The sequence below is a fragment of the Pipistrellus hanaki genome, assembly GCF_964339955.1.
Source record: "Pipistrellus hanaki genome assembly, chromosome: 5".
NCBI classification, from domain to species: Eukaryota; Metazoa; Chordata; class Mammalia; order Chiroptera; family Vespertilionidae; genus Pipistrellus; species Pipistrellus hanaki.
This window is the reverse complement of record NC_140507.1, coordinates 4126965-4143522: the sequence shown is the minus strand read 5'-3', so window position 1 is coordinate 4143522 and position 16558 is coordinate 4126965. Positions and strand designations below refer to the sequence as shown.

At 60.2% G+C, this 16558-nt stretch overlaps 1 protein-coding gene across 1 annotated transcript in view; it reads left to right on the top strand.

The window, feature by feature from the left end:
• Window positions 1-16558, top strand: part of ERGIC1 (endoplasmic reticulum-golgi intermediate compartment 1) — a 74254-nt gene that overhangs the window by 18593 nt on the left and 39103 nt on the right. Inside the window, exon 2 of the mRNA XM_084886208.1 lies at window positions 15718-15779. Within this exon, the coding sequence (XP_084742334.1) occupies window positions 15718-15779 (62 nt within the window). The remainder of the gene's footprint in view (window positions 1-15717; window positions 15780-16558) is intronic.

Here is a 16558-nt window from a genome sequence, read left to right as displayed (position 1 = left end):
GAAGCTGGGCGAAGGGGGTTGGGGGGCTTCTGTCTCTTTCCTCTCCCGTCAGACTCAGGACCCCGCTGAGGCGGGGGCGGGAGAGGGAGGGGACAGATAGCGGGCAGAGAGGAGGCGGCGAGGGGAGACTGGGCTGTGACATGGAGGCCGCCCAGGGGAGCGTGTGTCTGTAGGAAGGCTGCTGAGGGTGAGGAGACACCTCTGGGTTATAAACCCCGTTTCTGCGAAGAATTGTGAGCACCTGGTTGGCCCGCTGGCCCGAGGCGGCTCTTCCCAAGGAGACGTGGTCCTCGCCCCCTGAGCCTGCCCCTGGGGGTGTCCTTCTGGGACCCCCGATGCCGGGCTGCGCAGAGCTGCCTGGAGCCCCCGGCCCGGCGGCCTGGGCAGCGTTTACAAATGTCAACACTCTCCTCCCCGCTCTCATACGCCCCCTGCCACGCTCACACTCTGCCATATTCACCTCTGCCCACACTGTCTCAAACTTCCTGTTTCATTTACATGGGCCCGCTTTTGCCGAAACCGGTTTGGCTCAGTGGTAGAGCATCGGTCTGCGGACTGAAGGGTCCTGGGTTTGATTCCGGTCAAGGGCATGTACCTTGGTTGCAGGCATATCCCCGGTAGGGGGTGTGCAGGAGGCAGCTGGTCGATGTTTCTCTGCCATCGATGTTTCTAGCTCACTATCCCTCTCCTTTCCTCTCTGTAAAAAAAAAAAAAATCAATAAAATATATTTTAAAATAAAAATAATAAATAAATAAATAAATAAATAAATAAAGGGCCCGCTTTTAGAAACTTGAGTAGATGAGTTTGAAAACGGTGGCCATGTTGCCTCATCCGTCCCTAGAACTGGAAAGCCAGTGTCACCTGCCAGGAATTCCCGGTATCCGTGAACTTCGGAGCCGGAGCATGCTCTCTAGCTCGGGGCTGAGCCCGGAGCCTGCTCTTCCCTTTACTCAAAAGTGAGATCGGCCGGCGATAAACCGCCTGCCAGCACCTCAGGCCACTCGGTCCCGAGCTCGTTCTCGAGAATCCTGGAGGTGGGGCAGCGGATCTCCCTCCCTGCCTGCCCTCTGCCGTTTGTTCCACCTAAACCCGTGGTCGGCAAACCGCGGCTCGAGGGCCACAGGGGGCTCTTTGGCCCCTTGAGTGTGGCTCTTCCACAAAACACCACGGCCTGGGCCAGTCCATGTTGAAGAAGTGGCGTTAGAAGACGTTTACGTTTAAAAAACGTGGCTCTGCAAAGAGATGTCAGTCGCTGTCCTGTTGATGTTTGGCTCTGCTGACTAATGAGTTTGCCCACCACTGCCTACATCCTTGTGCCCAAGGCCACTGCAGAGCCCCCGGCCCTCCCGGGGGACAGGAGGCGAGGGCTGTATGCTTTCTCAATGGACCCTTACTTGGAGTGAGTGTGTGTGTGTGTGTGTGTGTGTGTGTATGTATTACTGAGCCCAGATTTTTTTTAAAAAAAGTTTTTTTGTAATGTTCCAAGGCTTTCTGGAATTCAGAACCTCAGCTCTGAGCTATTGAGGTCAAGAGAGTTGGAACGGAATCCAGAAGGAAAGGCCAGGCGGGCGAGGCAGGAAGAGAGCTGAGCGGGGGTGGAGGCCGGGGAGCGGGGGTGAGGGCCGGGGCTGGAGGGGGGGTGATCAGAGGAGATGATCCCGGATGAGAGGACTGTGTGAAGCAGCTGGAACCCGGGGTCCCTGAGGCCCCTGAAGCATCTTGGCTTACAGGGAGCTCAGGGTGCCCCTCATTCTGACCCAGGTTCCTGGCTCCGCTGGTGCCACCTCTGCCCAGCCAGCCTCAGAGGGATGTGGGGAGGACACATGTGTGGCCCCTGGACCTTGCTCCCTGCAGCCTCGTAGTAACAGCCGGATGGTGAGGGCTCACCCCCGGGGCCCCGCGCTGTGCTAAACCCACGGTCGGCAAACCGCGGCTCGCAAGCCACAGTTGGCTCTTTGGCCCCTTGAGTGTGGCTCTCCCACAAAACACCACGGCCTGGGCCAGTCTGTGTTGAAGAAGTGGCGTTAGAAGAAGTTTACGTTTAAAAAATGTGGCTCTCCGAAGAAATGTCCATCGTTGTCCTGTTGATATTTGGCTCTGATGGCTCATGAGTTTGCCGACCACTGGGCTACACAAACACTTTCCCTGTAGTCACACCTGGACCCCGCAGAGCAGCCCGGCCGGGACGCTGCGGCGTGGGCCAGCGAAGTGAATCCCCTGAGGCCACACACAGCTAGCCAGTGAGGAGCCGGGACTCACACCCAGAAGGCCAGCTCCGGGCCTGGGACCCACACCCTCGCCAGCCTCCGTTGTGACAGAGGGCAGGCGCCGTGCCTTTGCTTCCTGTCGCCCCTTTCCTGCGATGACCACACGTGTGTAGCCGTGTCCTTGATTCCAGCTTCAGACAGGCAGGGGCTGCCTTGGTCTGGCTTACACTGTGTCTCGGGGGCCCAGTCCAGCGTCCAGAACAGAGGAGGTGCTGGTTATGTCGGTGGGATCTGTGCGTAGTGAATGAATGAATGAATGAATGAATGAGTGGGCAACAATGCGGAGGCAGAGCCGTGGGAAGCGGTCAGGGAGTGGCGTCTCTGCAGGCCCTACGCTTGGCTCAGGGGATGGGGAATCTGAGAGCCAAGGATAGGAGGCCCGGCTTCCATGCTCCCTGGCAGTGACCTTGAACTTCCTCCTCCGGAAACCGGGGACCAGGATAGTCCCTCCCTCCCGGGGTCACTGCACAGTGAGCATGTGACACTACCAGACCTTTCGGGGTTCAGGTGGGCCTCCCGGAGGGTGGACCCCGAAGACCAAGGTTGTTGTCCTGGAGAGCGCGGGCGTCAGGGCGAGGCCCAGCAGGTCCACGGACGGCCTTGCTGGTGGCCTCCCCGAGTGCCCTGACATTTCCTATGTCCCTGCCGCTCACCTTGGAGGCCCCGGGAACAGTGCTGACTGGCCTTGGCCGCTGCCTCCGCCTCCCAGCCCCGCTGTCATTTGACACCAGGACCACGGCGGGCCAGGCCTGGCCGGCTGCAGAGGTGTCACAGTCCCCGTCCTCTGCCGTGTCCTGGCCGTGTCCTGGCCGGCAGGACGGCCCTCGCCTGTCCCCGCACTCACTCTGCTTGGAAGCCACCCTCCTTGCTGGCGCAGCCACAGGCCGCCCCCCTCCCCCCACACACCCCGCTGGCCCCTGCATCCTCCACGTAGAAGGGCTGGTGGCGGAGTCCCACCACCAGCCAGTGATCGCATTTGTTTCTCAGAATCACGCCAGGAGGGACATGTCATTCCGCCCACCCCCATTTTACAGATGAGTAAACTGAGGCTCCAGGGAGGTCTAGCCAGGTGCCTCCGCATGGTCAGGATCTGAAGCCCAGCCCGTGTGAGCCCAGGGCCTGGCGTGTCTCCGCTTCCCTCCGTGCTGCTTTGCGGAGAGAAGGCAGAGCCATCCGTGTAACGGCAGCCGCCGACCCGGTGACAGACGGTGACTGCAGCCCCGTCTGCCGCCCGCCGGCTCCGTGCGGAGAGCTGTAACCAACGCCTTCCATGTGCTTCGCGTGTAACCCTCCCTCCCCGGAGGCCAGCGGTCCTTTCATCCCCGCTTCACACGTGAGAGACACGGAGGCTCGGGGGAGAGCCCGGCCCCAGGAGGCAGCGAGGCGGGGGAGGCAGAGCCTGCGGTCCACACGGGGGCGGCGGCGGGGCGCCAGGCGCTGTGGGCCAGCCGGAGGCTGGAATGTTCTCGGTGCTCACAGGCAGTGATGGCCCCAGGCCCTGGGCAGACCCGGGGGAAATTCACATGCATCTCACCGAGCGAAGGAAGCGGTCTGAGAGGGCCCCATCCCACGTGGTGTCTGTGCACGGCATTCTGGGAAAGGCAGAACCGTGGCGACAGCGAGGGGGCTCGGTGAGGGCTGGCAGGCGCGGGGGCCGCGCACAGGGATGTGGAGGGGGTGGAACGGCTCCGTGTGGTTCTGTGAGGGCGGGCGCCTGTCACTGCACCTCTGCCCGAACCCCGAGAACGTGCAGCTCCCGGCGTGAGCCCAAGGCCAGCTGTGGGCTCCGGTGACAGCGATGCCACTCTGGGGTCACCCGCGGGAGCAGATGGCCCGTCTGGTGGGGGAGGCTCGGCCTGTGGGGAAGATCTGTGTACCTTCCACTTCATTTTGCTGTGACTCTAAACGGCGCCCATCAAAAACCTGTTTTTAAAAAAGCCAGGCAGGTACACAGTGTACGGGGCGCCTGGGCCCCCACCGGCCTGACCCCCTGGGCCGTGCTGCTCCCACAACCCCAGCAATGTGAAGGGGCGTCATCTGCAGACTAGGGGGCTTCCCGGCGGGGTTTCTGGGGCCCCTCTTGTCCGGCTGGCAGGCGCGGTTTGACGTCCCATCCGTCCAGGACTGGGCTCGGTGGGGGCGTCGGGGGCGGCAGTGGCTGCAGTGAGGTGGCCAGGGGAGGCCGAGGGGGTGGGTGGCCGGCACACCCACCGGGGGCTCTGCCAGGGGGAGGAGCAGGAAGGAGGCGGAGAGGGAGGCGATAACCACATTCTTTGGTGCCCCCCCCCCCCCTCGGGACAGCGTGTGCTCAGGCCGGCCCGGCCGCTGCCAGAGCATTGCACCACCAGGCCCCGCTGGAATCTATGTGCTTTGGAAAATTACATTTTGCTCGGGAGCCAAGAAAAACTGAAGACTCTGCAGCCGGCGCGCTGAGGCCCAGAGCCAGGCGTGACTCACGGAGTGGGAGGGAGGAGGGAGGAGGGAGGAGGGAGGAGGGCGGGCCCAGGCTCCATCGGGTGCCAGGCCCCTCGGCCAATGCCAGGCCCTCTCCGGGGCAGGGGTGCGCCCTGGACAGCACCCCCAGAGGGCCCCCCGGGGCTCAGACCCCTTGATGCTATTCCTGAGGGGCTGTGGGTAAAAGGCACTGCCCTGTAGACCCGTGTCTCGGTGACCTGCATGCCTGGCTCCGGGCTGGCTCTCAGCTCCCAGAGCCCCATGTCAGGGCACCTGGGTGCCACGGGGAGGGCCCAGCTGGCCCTCGGATAGCTTTCTCTCTCGATGCTAGGAAATCTGGTGCGGCTTCCTGGACCTCAGTTTTTCTGCCGAAAAAATGGGCCCGGACTGAAGCAGCCTTGAGAACGCCCGGGAAGCCCCCCTCTTCCCGCCCCCGTTCCCATTGCTGCTCCGTCCCCACGCGCACACACACTGAGCCCGGGGTCAGCCTTCCGGGCGGGATCTGGGCCCCAGAAGTGTTTTCTTTGATTTGCATATGGTTTTATTTAAACAAAAACTAGCTGCTATCATTTTTAAGGCGGTGATTTCCCAGAAGACCCCAGGCTTCTGGTTTTCACGGATCCGGCCACCTGAGGGCTCCTTGTCCCAGCCGTGGTCATCGGGGGGGCTTTCACCCCCATTAGGTGGGCTCCGGACCCTCCAGATTGCCACAGGCTGCCCCTGGCCCAGGGCCGTCATTTCCGGCCTCGCCCGGTGTCTCCCATTGGGTGAGAGCGCAGGTGGTCAGGGCCCGGGCGCCCTCGGTTATTCGGGATGCCCGGTGCTTTCTGGAATCTTTGAGTGATGACTCCCTGGTGAATTGGCTTTATATTTTCATCTTTCCGTGTGCGCGTTTCTTCTTCTTTTTTTAAAATATATATTTTTATTGATTTCAGAGAGGAAGGGAGAGGAAGAGATAGGAATATCAGTGATGAGTGGCGGCGGGAATGTGCCTGCAACCAAGGTACATGCCCTTGACCGGAATCGAACCTGGGACCCTTCCGTCCACAGGCCGACGCTCTAACCACTGAGCTGAATCGGCCAGGGCCCTCACTTTCTGAAGCGCACACACAGCTGGCCCCAGCGCAGCCTGGCAGCTCCCTGCTCGGCCCGGAGGGAGCACACCGCCGCCCTGCCACGTGCCGACCGCGTGACCTTGAGCGCGGGAGCCGTGACCCTGAGCAGGGGCGGTCACTGTGCCCCCGACACCGCCCGCCCTCTGCCCAGCCTCGCTGCTGCTTGTCTTTCTAGACTCGGCGTCTCAGCCTGGGCCTCAGGGTCCCGTCTCCCGCAGGCTCCTCGCCCCGGTGTCTCTTCCTGCAGAAACGAGGGTGATCATGGTGTCTGTGCCGGGTGGCCGAGGGGATGGTGACACCGCAGGGGCAGAGCTGGCTCAGTAACTGTCCCCTTCCCCTCCTCACCGGGCCCTCCCCAGCTTCCCTCCATCGCACTGGCCTTGCCCTGCCCGCTCCCACACCCAGGCCCCGCCTTGGCCCCCACCCCGGCCCTCGCCAAGACTCCGCCTTCACTCTGCAGGGCGGCGAGACTGTTGTCCAGAGGGTGGTCTCACTGCCGAGTGGACTTGAACCCCGTGGGCAGTGGTGGGTGGAGGCCAAGGGATCTGTGCGCGCCCCCAAAAGGCAGCTCCTTCCCCAGCTGTAGGGGCATGCCTACCACCCCACCCCCACCCCCCGCTCTCCTCCTGGACTTAAAACGCCCACCCCCGTAGCTCCTGCCTTTCAGGTCTGTCCAAGGCCGTGCCCTGGCGGGGAGCCACGGGCATGAGGAGCCAGTCCCCGAATAGCTCCTGCCGCTCAGCATTTAAATGACGTCTGTATTTTTATCCGGTGATGGGTCCCTGCTGACCCCCCCACTCCCTCCCCGCCCGCCATCATCTGCCCCTCTAAGAATACATTTCCATTTATAGCGTCCGCGCGGATGTTGTGTCCGCTGCGGGGCCGCGGCCGTGGCCCGGGGCCAGCGATTTGGAAACACGGTGGGGCCCTCGCCGTCCTGCAGCCGTGCTCCCCGCGGCCGTGACGAGAAGCCTGATGCCCCGCCAAGCCCGGCACCACGGACAGCTTTCCATTCTCAGGACGGAGGGCTCGTCATTGGTGTGGAGGTGGCTGCGGGGGAGGGGGCGCTGTCCAGCTGCCCTCTGCCAGGGCCTGGGGGGCACCCACCGCAGGGGGGACCCTCCCTCCTCTCGCTCACCGGGTGCCCACGCGGCCGCACCAGGCCCTACGCGGGCACAGGAGGGCAGCTGGGAGCAGGGACAGTCAAGGCCCCCAGGGCCCAGCGTGGAGCTGGGGGGCGGCTGCAGAGGGTCAGCATGGAGGTTGGCCTCCAGGTGAGGCTGACCAGTGTTCCAACGCTGATTCTGCCTCTCGCCGGCTGTGAGCTCGGGCACGTGGTCCAGCCTCTCCGAGTCCGGTTTCCTCCTTTGTAGCCGGCACCTGATGGCCGGCAGGGCGGAGGCAGAGGGGGCAGTCCAGGGTGGAGGTGGTGCTTGGCCCAGCGGGTAGGAGCCCAGGGGATGCCAGTCCCCTCCCTGCCCCTCTGTGAACTCAGGCAGGCACTCGTTGAACGTGTGGGGAAATCCGTTATTTGAAGTTGGAAGGAAACGCAGGGCCTCTGCCTTAGCGGTTCCGGCAGCTGCAGCAGCATCTCCTCGGCCGTGCTTTCCTGCCTTCCCACCCCCACTCCGGTCCGGCTTACTCTGCATTGGGCCCTGGGGCCTGCGAACCGCACCGGTTTCCGCCTGGACTCTGACGGGCTCTCTGAGGAGGTGGCATCGGAACGTAGACCCCAGGGAGGGGAGGCAGCCGGCACACAGATACCCGGGGAAATAGCGTTCCAGGCAGACCGGCGAGGGCAGGGGCCACGGTGGGAGCAGGGGGCGGGAGGCACTGGGGTGGAGGGCTGGAGGTCAGTGGATGTGCGGTGTTCAGCAATGGCTCTCAATTACATCCCCCCCAACAGTTCACCGAGGACCAACTGACATAACATGAACTGCACGCCCGTAAGGTGTCCGCTTGGAGAAACCTGACAGGCGTGTGCACCCCTGAGACCGCCATCGCAGCCAATGAGAGCGACCGTGTCCTCTCCCTCACCTCCCGGGCTTTCCTCCTGCCCCTCCCTCCCTCCCTCCGTCTCCAGGCAACCGGGGGGCTGCTGTCGCTCTAGTTAGTTTGTGCTTTGAGGATGTTCTAGAGGTGGAATCATACCGAAGATGCCCACGTTTGTCTCCCCTTCAGCATTCCTATTTTGAGAATCGCCCACAATGTGGCTCCTGCCAGCACCCACTGCTTTGGGTGGCTGAGCAGCGGTCCATCGTGGGGCTGCGCTGTCATCGGCCGTCCCTTCGCCCGTGGGTGGACATTTGGGTTCTTTCCATGAATATTCACGTGTGTGTGTGTGTGTGTGTGTGTGCGCGCACGCATTTATTTATTTTAATCTTCATCTGGATACTTTTCTTTCTTTTTTTTTTTTTAAGTATTTTTATTGGTTTTAAAGAGGAAGGGAGAGGGAGAGAAAGATAGAAACATCAATGATGAGAAAGAATCGTTGATCTGCTGCCTCCTGCAAGCCCCCTACTGGGGATCAAGCCCATAACCCAGGCATGTGCCCTTGAGTGGAATCGAACCTGGGACCCTTCAGTCCGCAGGCCGATGCTCTATCCACCGAGCTAAAGCAGCTAGGGCTGATGATACTTTTCCGTTGATTTTTAGAGAGAGGGGATAAGAGAGGGAAGGACAGAGAGAAACATCCATGTGAGAGAAACACACCGATTGGGTGCCTCCTGCAGGAGCTCCCACCAGGGCCCAGACTGGGGAGGACCCTGCAACTGGGGAGGTATCTGCCCCTGAAGGGAATTGAACCCGGGACCCTTCCGTGTGCAGGCTGATGCTCTGTCCGCTGAGCCACACCGGCTAGGGCCGCGTGCAGTTCTCCGGGGCGGAGTGGCGGATTGTACCCTGGGCACAGGGTTCACTCCCTCCCCCTAGTGGTCAGGCAGCTTTCCTCTCCCGCCAGCGATGTCCGAGCGCGCCCGCGGCTCCTCCCCCACCAGCACTGGGTGCGCCCACTCTGTGCGGCCAGCCGTTCTGCTGAGTCCGGAGCAGGGATGCCCACCCCCTCCCTCCCCTGGCACACACACTAATTACTGCACTGCCGCAGCACACCGGAAAACACGTGTTCTTGTCCATCCGACAAAACAGTAGGCATCTTTTCGATCCATGCACGCCGCACGGCTGTTGTTGTTCTGGCTGTGGTCGTTTGTTTGACAGTCTAGGGAAAGGAGGCCGGTGCCCGCCTAAAGAGTCAGGTATGGCAAGTTTTAAACGTTATTGAGGCACGCCAGGCCTGGCACACCGTTTGGGAATCGCTGGCGCAGAGTGGTACCTCCTTGCGGTTTTAATTGGCATTTCCCCGATGACCCTGATGTTATTAGCACCACGTCATGGGGTTATTTGCCATCGATAAATCTTCAGTGAAATGTAAGGTGACCAGACGTCCCGCTTTTCAACAATTTGTCCCGCGTCCTGCGGCGTTTTACAAAAGTCCCGAATTTTGGGAAAGGTTGGGGGAGGACCTGTCCCCCATCCCGGGCGGGCCAGTGCGCAGAGGTTAGACAGGGGCGCCCTGGAGCAGGAGCCTGAACCCTAATCCTGCATCTCGGGGAGGGAAAGGCGAGGATGGTGGCTGTTGTCACTAACGTGGCTCCCCCAGAGCTCCCTCATCCAGGCTGGAGACGAGACACGTTTGTGCCCTTCCTTCTAACGGGGAGGAGAAGGGTGAGCTCATGTCAGCTGTTTGAACGTCAAGGCCAGGGTGCGGAATGGCGTGAGAGCGATTCTAGGGCTCACGAGAACCGGTGCCTTGTCCTAGCAGGTTTGGCTCAGTGCATAGAGCGTTGCCTCACAGGCTGAAGGGTCCCAGGTTTGATTCCAGCCAAGGGCACATGCCTGGGTTTCGGGCTTGATCCCCAGTAGGGATGTGCTAGAGGCAGCCGATGAATGATTCTCTCTCATCATTGATGTTTCGCCCTCTCTCTCTCCCTCTCCTTTCCTCTCTGAAATCAATAAGAAATATTAAAAAAAAAGAAACGGTGCCCACAGGGCTCAGCTCCGGGGCGTTCAATGACTTCTGTGGGCACTCTGGCATGCACACATGCACACACGTGTACACACACATGCACACCAGTGGTTCTCAGGAAGGTGGAGGAAGCGAAGGAGTGAACCAACAAGCACGCTTTTCACCTAACCCCCCTGGCACAGGGCTTCGAGGGCCGACCCGGCCCACGTGCCAACGAAAACCCTCGCTGGCTATTTTTGGGCCGAATGACCCACCCCTTCCAGTGACTTGCTCCTGAATGGCGTCTCATGTCACGAAGGCCTGGAAACGGTGACATCACACGCGGCCTGGCCGCCGCCCACACACGGCGAGCCACAGAGGGGGCCGGGAGTGGTGTGCGGAGTGGAGGGAGCGGGCCGCAGCAGGAGTTAAAATAGCAGAGCTGAGGCGTTCTGCTATGAAAAGCGATGACAGAGGCCGTTAGTCAGACGTTCCCGCTCCCGTAGTGGGTCCCTCTGCCTGTTTGCTTAGGGAGGCCCGGCTGCCTCCTCGCCCTGCAGGGGCCTGCGGTCCGGGGCGCAGGCCTCTGAAGTCTGCCTGTGTGCTCTCTGCCTCCCGGGGCGGATGTGCGTTTTATCCTAAAGAACAACAGCGTTAGAGGCGCTGGTTCAGCATCTTGTAAAGATAAATACCGTGTTTCCCCGAAAATAAGACATCCTCCGAAAATAAGACCTAGCGCAACTTCTGGAGAAAAAATTAATATAAGACACTGTCTTATTTTCGGGGAAACAGGGTAGATGTAATTTTAATCGGTTCCAGAGAGGAAGGGAGAGAACGATAGAAGCATCAGTGATGAGAAAGAATGATTGATTGGCTGTCTCCCGCACGCTCCCTGCTGGGGGGGCCAAGGTTTGATCAGGAATCGAACTGGGACCCCCTGGTCCGTAGGTTGATGTGCTCAAGCACCAAGCCACACGTGGCTGGGCTCAGCACCCTTTTTAAAAAAATGTATTTTATTGATTTTTTTACAGAGAGGAAGGGAGAGGGATAGAGAGTTAGAAACATCGATGAGAGAGAAACATCGACCAGCTGCCTCCTGCACACCCGTACCAGGGATGTACCCACAACCAATGTACATACCCCTGACCGGAATCGAACCCGGGACCTTTCAGTCCGTAGGCCGCCGCTCTGTCCACTGAGCCACACCGGTTTCGGCTGGGCTCAACACCCTTTAGATTAAACCAGCCACCCCTGGACCCGCTGGACCCCCGGAGCGCGTCACAAATGCAGATCAACTTCGCTCCCCCTGCTGGGACCTTGGCCGGGTTCTTCCCAGTGGGTTCTGCCCGCTCAGCACCGAGCCAAAGGGAGAGAAGCGGACGGCTTCCTCCCGGCTCTCAGCTCCCTGGGGGCAGTGAAGGCCGGAGCCCCGGCTTAGGCAGGAGCACAGGCTCCGCGGGCCACGCGCTTCCCGCACAGAAAGGTCTGCACTGCAGGCGAAAGGGCCTCCCGCCATAGTGGGACACTTCACGCCCCTCATCCTTTGTGGTGGGAGCTGTCCTGTGTGCTGAGGGGCGGTTCTGAGCACCCCTGCCCTCCTGCTGGGTACCAGTAGCTCCCCCCAGCGTGACCCCCAAAACGTCTCCGGACGTTGCCACGCGTTGCCTTGGGGACAACCTCGTGCCGGCGTGTGGCCTTGGGAGCGTGAGAGAGGCCCCGTGTGTCCGTCCCTAGCTTTTTGCTGGCTGGTTTTCGTTTTATTTTATTTTTTATTATTATTATTTTTTTTTATATTTTATTGATTTTTTTACAGAGAGGAAGAGAGAGGGATAGAGAGTTAGAAACATCGATGAGAGAGAATCATTGATCAGCTGCCTCTTGCATACCCCCCACTGGGGATGTGCCCACAACCAAGGTACATGCCCTTGACCAGAATCGAACCCGGGACCTTTCAGTCCGCAGACCGACGCTCTATCCACTGAGCCAAACCGGTTTTGGCTGATTTTCATTTGAAATACTCTGAGTTGAATTACACCTTGACCTGGACAGTCACTCACCCCCCTCCTTGGGGCTCCGGCTTTCTCATCTGGAAAATGAATGGGTGTGGCCACCGTGGCCTCAGCCTTCTAGGCCTGGCGGCGGAGGGCGTGGAAGGCGGGAGGCCCCTGTGACACTTTACAGCTGAGCCACCAGCCCCTCTGGGCCTAACCTGTGAAATGGGTTAACGGCCCCTCACTGGTAGATTGGCCGAGATCATTGGATGAGAAGGAGCTGGTCAGGGGCCTAGCGCAGTGGTTGGCAAACTGCGGCTCGAGAGCCACGTGCGGCTCTTTGGCCCCTTGAGGGTGGCTCTCCCACAAAACACCACGTGCGGGCGCACACGTACAAGCGATTGAAACTTCGTGGCCCATGCGCAGAATTCGGTTTTCGGCTCTCGAAAGAAATGCCAGTCGTTGTCCTGTCGATGTTTGGCTCTGCTGGCTAATGAGTTTGCCGACCGCTGGCCCTGTGTGAGCCGGGCACACCCTAGCTGTGCAGTCAGCACCCTTTCCCCTCCCCCACTCTCCCTGCCCTTTCTTCCACATTCTCTGACCGCGAGTGGCCACCGCTCTCTCATCGCTGCCTCACCGCCGTGAGGGGCTGACTAATGCGGGCCAGAGGGACGGCCGCTCACTTCCCCGTTGGTCACATGCCTGGGTTCTCACCGTCTCCCCTGTGGCCCGTTTTCTCAGTGGCCTTTACTGCTGACTCACTTGGCTTGTGGTCAGCTCTGAACCCAGGGTCTTTTTCAGCTCTCCCTCTGCCCCGCCCCCTCTCCCCAGCGCGGATGTTGTAGCGTGGGAAGGGGAGCGTTAATTCGAGAGCATTCTGTCCAGGTGGCCCACGCCACTGGTAGACGGGCAGCTTCACGGGGGCAGGGGCCGTGGCCACCTGGCCCTCTTTGGTTTTCCCACGCCAGCGGGTACTCCGTGAAGATCTGTTGAGTGAACTCATGTATTTTGAACTGGCTGCTGCCTGCCCGGGGGCTCCCACTTGCTCCGAGGCAGCATCTGTGGAAAAGCAAGTACACGAAGCCTGAAGGCTTCAGTTTACCAGCAGGTGAGCTCTCAGCGGATCCCCACAGGCTCAGGGGAGTGGAAGGACCGTGGTCTCTGGGCTTGGGCTTGGGTTTGAATCCTGCCTTTGCTAGCCGTGGGCTTGGGGACTTGGAGCAAGTTGCTGCCAGGGTTACTGTGAACATTCAAGTCAAATACAGTGAATTTGTGAAAGAGCCTGGTGCCAGAGCCGCCCCCCTCGCTCTGTCCGGAGCACACCCCTTTGCTCTTGCCTCCGGGAGTTTGGTCCAAGGCTAACCTCCTCTCCTTGACCTTTGTTCACCCAGCCTCCCTCCCCTCCCACTTCCAACAAAGACATACCCTACCGGACACCAAGGACACTCCGCAGACATTTGCCAAGCCAGCCGAAATCGGTTTGGCTCAGTGGATAGAGCGTCGGCCTGCGGACTGAAGGGTCCCGGGTTCGACTCCGGTCAAGGGCATGTACCTTGGTTGTGGGCACATCCCCAGTGGGTGTGTGCAGGAGGCAGCTGGTCAGTGTTTCTCTCTCATCGATGTTTCTAGCTCTCTATAAAAAAAAATAATAAAATATATTTAAAAAACAAAAACAAAACGTTTGCCAAGCCAGCTCTTCAGGTTCAGATGCCTCTAGTTTCTAATTCAGATCCCACCCGACGCCCCTTTCCCCATTCGGGACACGGCCCCCGTGACTGGGCCGTCCCGTCCCTTCCGCCTCCTCCCGTCTCGGAGGGCGCCTTTGTCTCCGCTTGCCTTCGTGGCCTCGCTGTGTGGACACGTGCTGGCCCGGCTTTGCCACCTGCCCCTCCGTGGGGATGTGCTGGTGTTTCCCCACGGTTCTCGCGAGGTGGTGCGCTGGGAGCAAGCTCTCCGCCGGCGTGATGGTGTGGGGGCTGTGACGTGTCCCCTGCTGGTGACGCCCGGTCACGTGGCGGCTGTGATGTCTGCCAAGGCTCTCCGCCGCCGAGTTCCCCTTTCTCCTCTGGTAGCTCAGGAGGATTCGTGGGGGGGGACTTGGGAGGGGCGTCCATGTCCCTGTCGTCCGTGCCCCGCTCCTCCTCAGACTTCTGATGGACTCATTGCTTGGTATCCATGTAGGATTGTTCCCCCATTTCACAGATGGCGGGACTGAGGCACAGGGAGGTTAAGTCAGGGACGTGGCCCGTGTCACCCAGCAGCCAAGTCACGTTGGCACCCCGGCAGGCAGACTCTGCAGCGCCTGCTCTTACCTCTCACGTGCCTCTCACGGGAAAGGGGCGGACCTTGTCAGAGTAAGGGAGGTGGGCAGGTGTGGGTGGCTGAGTCACAGGGTCCCCACCCCTCCCACACACTCCCAGCCCCGGTTTCTGGTGCCCCCAGGGGCCCTGGCACCGGCTGAGCAGGGAGGGAGGAAAGTGGAGCCTTTTAACTTGGCGGCCGGCAGGAACTGTTTCTCCTTCGAGGTCTTAGGACGCCGGGTTCACGTGCTGTTCGAGCGAGCACGCAGGAGGCGAGGATCAGATCTTACGCAAGGCTTGTAAGCCATGGCGGATGCTCGGTGTCAGATCTGCCAGGCACGGGTGTCCCTCCCCTGGCGGGTGTGGTCATAGGAGCCCCATTGTTACAGACGAGGAAGCGGAGGCTCAGAGAGAGGAAGTTACTTGGCTGAAGTCACACAGCGAGGAAGAAGACCAGCCGGGATTTGAACCCGGGGCAGGCTGACGCAGGGCCTTCTGTCTTCCACAGCTGGCCAGATCTAAACCCAAGACGCCTGTCTGAGGCCCAAACCCCAGACCCTTCCGCCCACAACCCCTGTCCACGCTGATGGGATCCCCGAGAAAGAAACCCAGGAAACAGCCAACGCCGAGCTGAGGCCAGGCCGGGTCCCGGGCAGGGTTTATGTTTATGTCGGGCTGAAGAAGAATTCCTAAGGTCCTAGCCGGTGTGGCTCAGTGGATAGAGCATTGACCCTGAGTCTGATCAAGGGCATGTACCTCTGTTGCAGGCTCGATCCCTGGCCCTGGTTGGGGCGTATGTGGGAGGCAACCAATCGATGTGTCTCTCTCACATTGATGTCTCTCTGTCTCTCTTTGTCCCCTGCCCTTCCATGCTCTCTAAAAATCAGAGGAAAAATACCCTCGGGTGAGGAGTAACAACGAAGAAGCATCTATAAGGAGCGGGCACAGGGCCATGGAAGCCGGGGGTGGGAACTGGAGGGTGAGGGGGAGAGGTGACGCCATAGCATCCTGCTCCCTAACGGCGGAGAAGCCCTCGGGCTCAGCTCACTCCTGTTGCGTGCCTACTCTGCGCCAGGCCCCTGCCCTCAGGAGGCGACATTCTGATGGGGAAACACAGCCGGCCCGGCCAGCGTGGCTCGGTGGCTGAGCGTTAACCCCTGTCACCTGGAAGGTCCTGGTTCGATTCCCGGTCACGGCACATGCCCGGGTGGCCGGCTCAACCCCCAGTCTGGGGTCCTGCAGGAGGCAGCCAGTCAGTGATTCTCTCCCATCATGGATGTTTCTATCTCTCTCCCTCTCTCTTCCTCTCTGAAATCAATTAAAATATATATATATATATATATATATTTTAAAAAGAAACATAGCCAAATGTGGGTCGAGGTCCTCTCAGCAGGCGTCCTGAGGAAGTGAGACGGGTAAGGGCAGTGTGGGGGCCCGGGCCCATCCAAGGGGTGTCCCGCAGGCTCTGGGGGAGCTGTCCTGGGAGGGCCGAGGTTAGCCGAGCTATGGGGCACGCCAGCCACACCACGGCCCCTGCCGCCCCAGCCAGCCCTCCGTGCCCGTCTCACCGTCCCCTTTGCTCTCCGCAGGTTTGACATCTACAGGAAGGTGCCCAAGGACCTCACGCAGCCGACGTACACCGGGGCCATCAGTGAGTACACTTCCCCTCCCCCTCCCTCTCCCCCTCCCCCATCCCACTCTGTGCCCACGCCCCGCGCAGAACCGCTGGGCCAGAGCTACGCAGAGGTGAGGTGGGAAGCAGTGACGGGCGTCTCGCCAGTCCCTTCCTGTTGTTCCTCGTCTCAGCTCTGTCCTCAGCCTCGCCCCGGAGGGAGGCGGCCTCGGCTCCCGGGGAGGGACACCAGAAATCACTCCTAGTCACTGCCCCAGGCAGCTGATCCATGATTCTCTCTCTTCCTCTCTGAAATCAATAAAAATACATTTCAAAAAGTGAGAGAGAGAGAGCCAAAACCGGTTTGGCTCAGTGGATAGAGCGTCGGCCTGCAGACTGAAAGGTCCCAGGTGTGATTCCGGTCAAGGGCATGTACCTTGGTTGCGGGCACATCCCCAGTAGGGGGTGTGCAGGAGGCAGCTGGTCGATGATTCTCTCTCATCAATGTTTCTAACTATCCCTCCACCTTCCTCTCTGTAAAAAAATCAATTAAAAAAAAAAAATATATATATATATATGTTTTATTTATTTATTTTTTTAAATGAGAGAGGCACGGCTGAGGGTGGCCATGACAGTGGGGAGGGTGCTAAGTCCTCGGTGCACAGATGACACCCTCCGCTGGTCACCTTCCTCCTGGAGCCCGCAGCCTGTGCGGGTATGTGACCGCTGGAGCCGGGACGTGTGTGCCTGGTCCCCGCGGAGGGGATGCTCGGGGCCGTGAGAGGAGAGGGGGTCAGTGCCTTCTCTCTGCTCAGCTG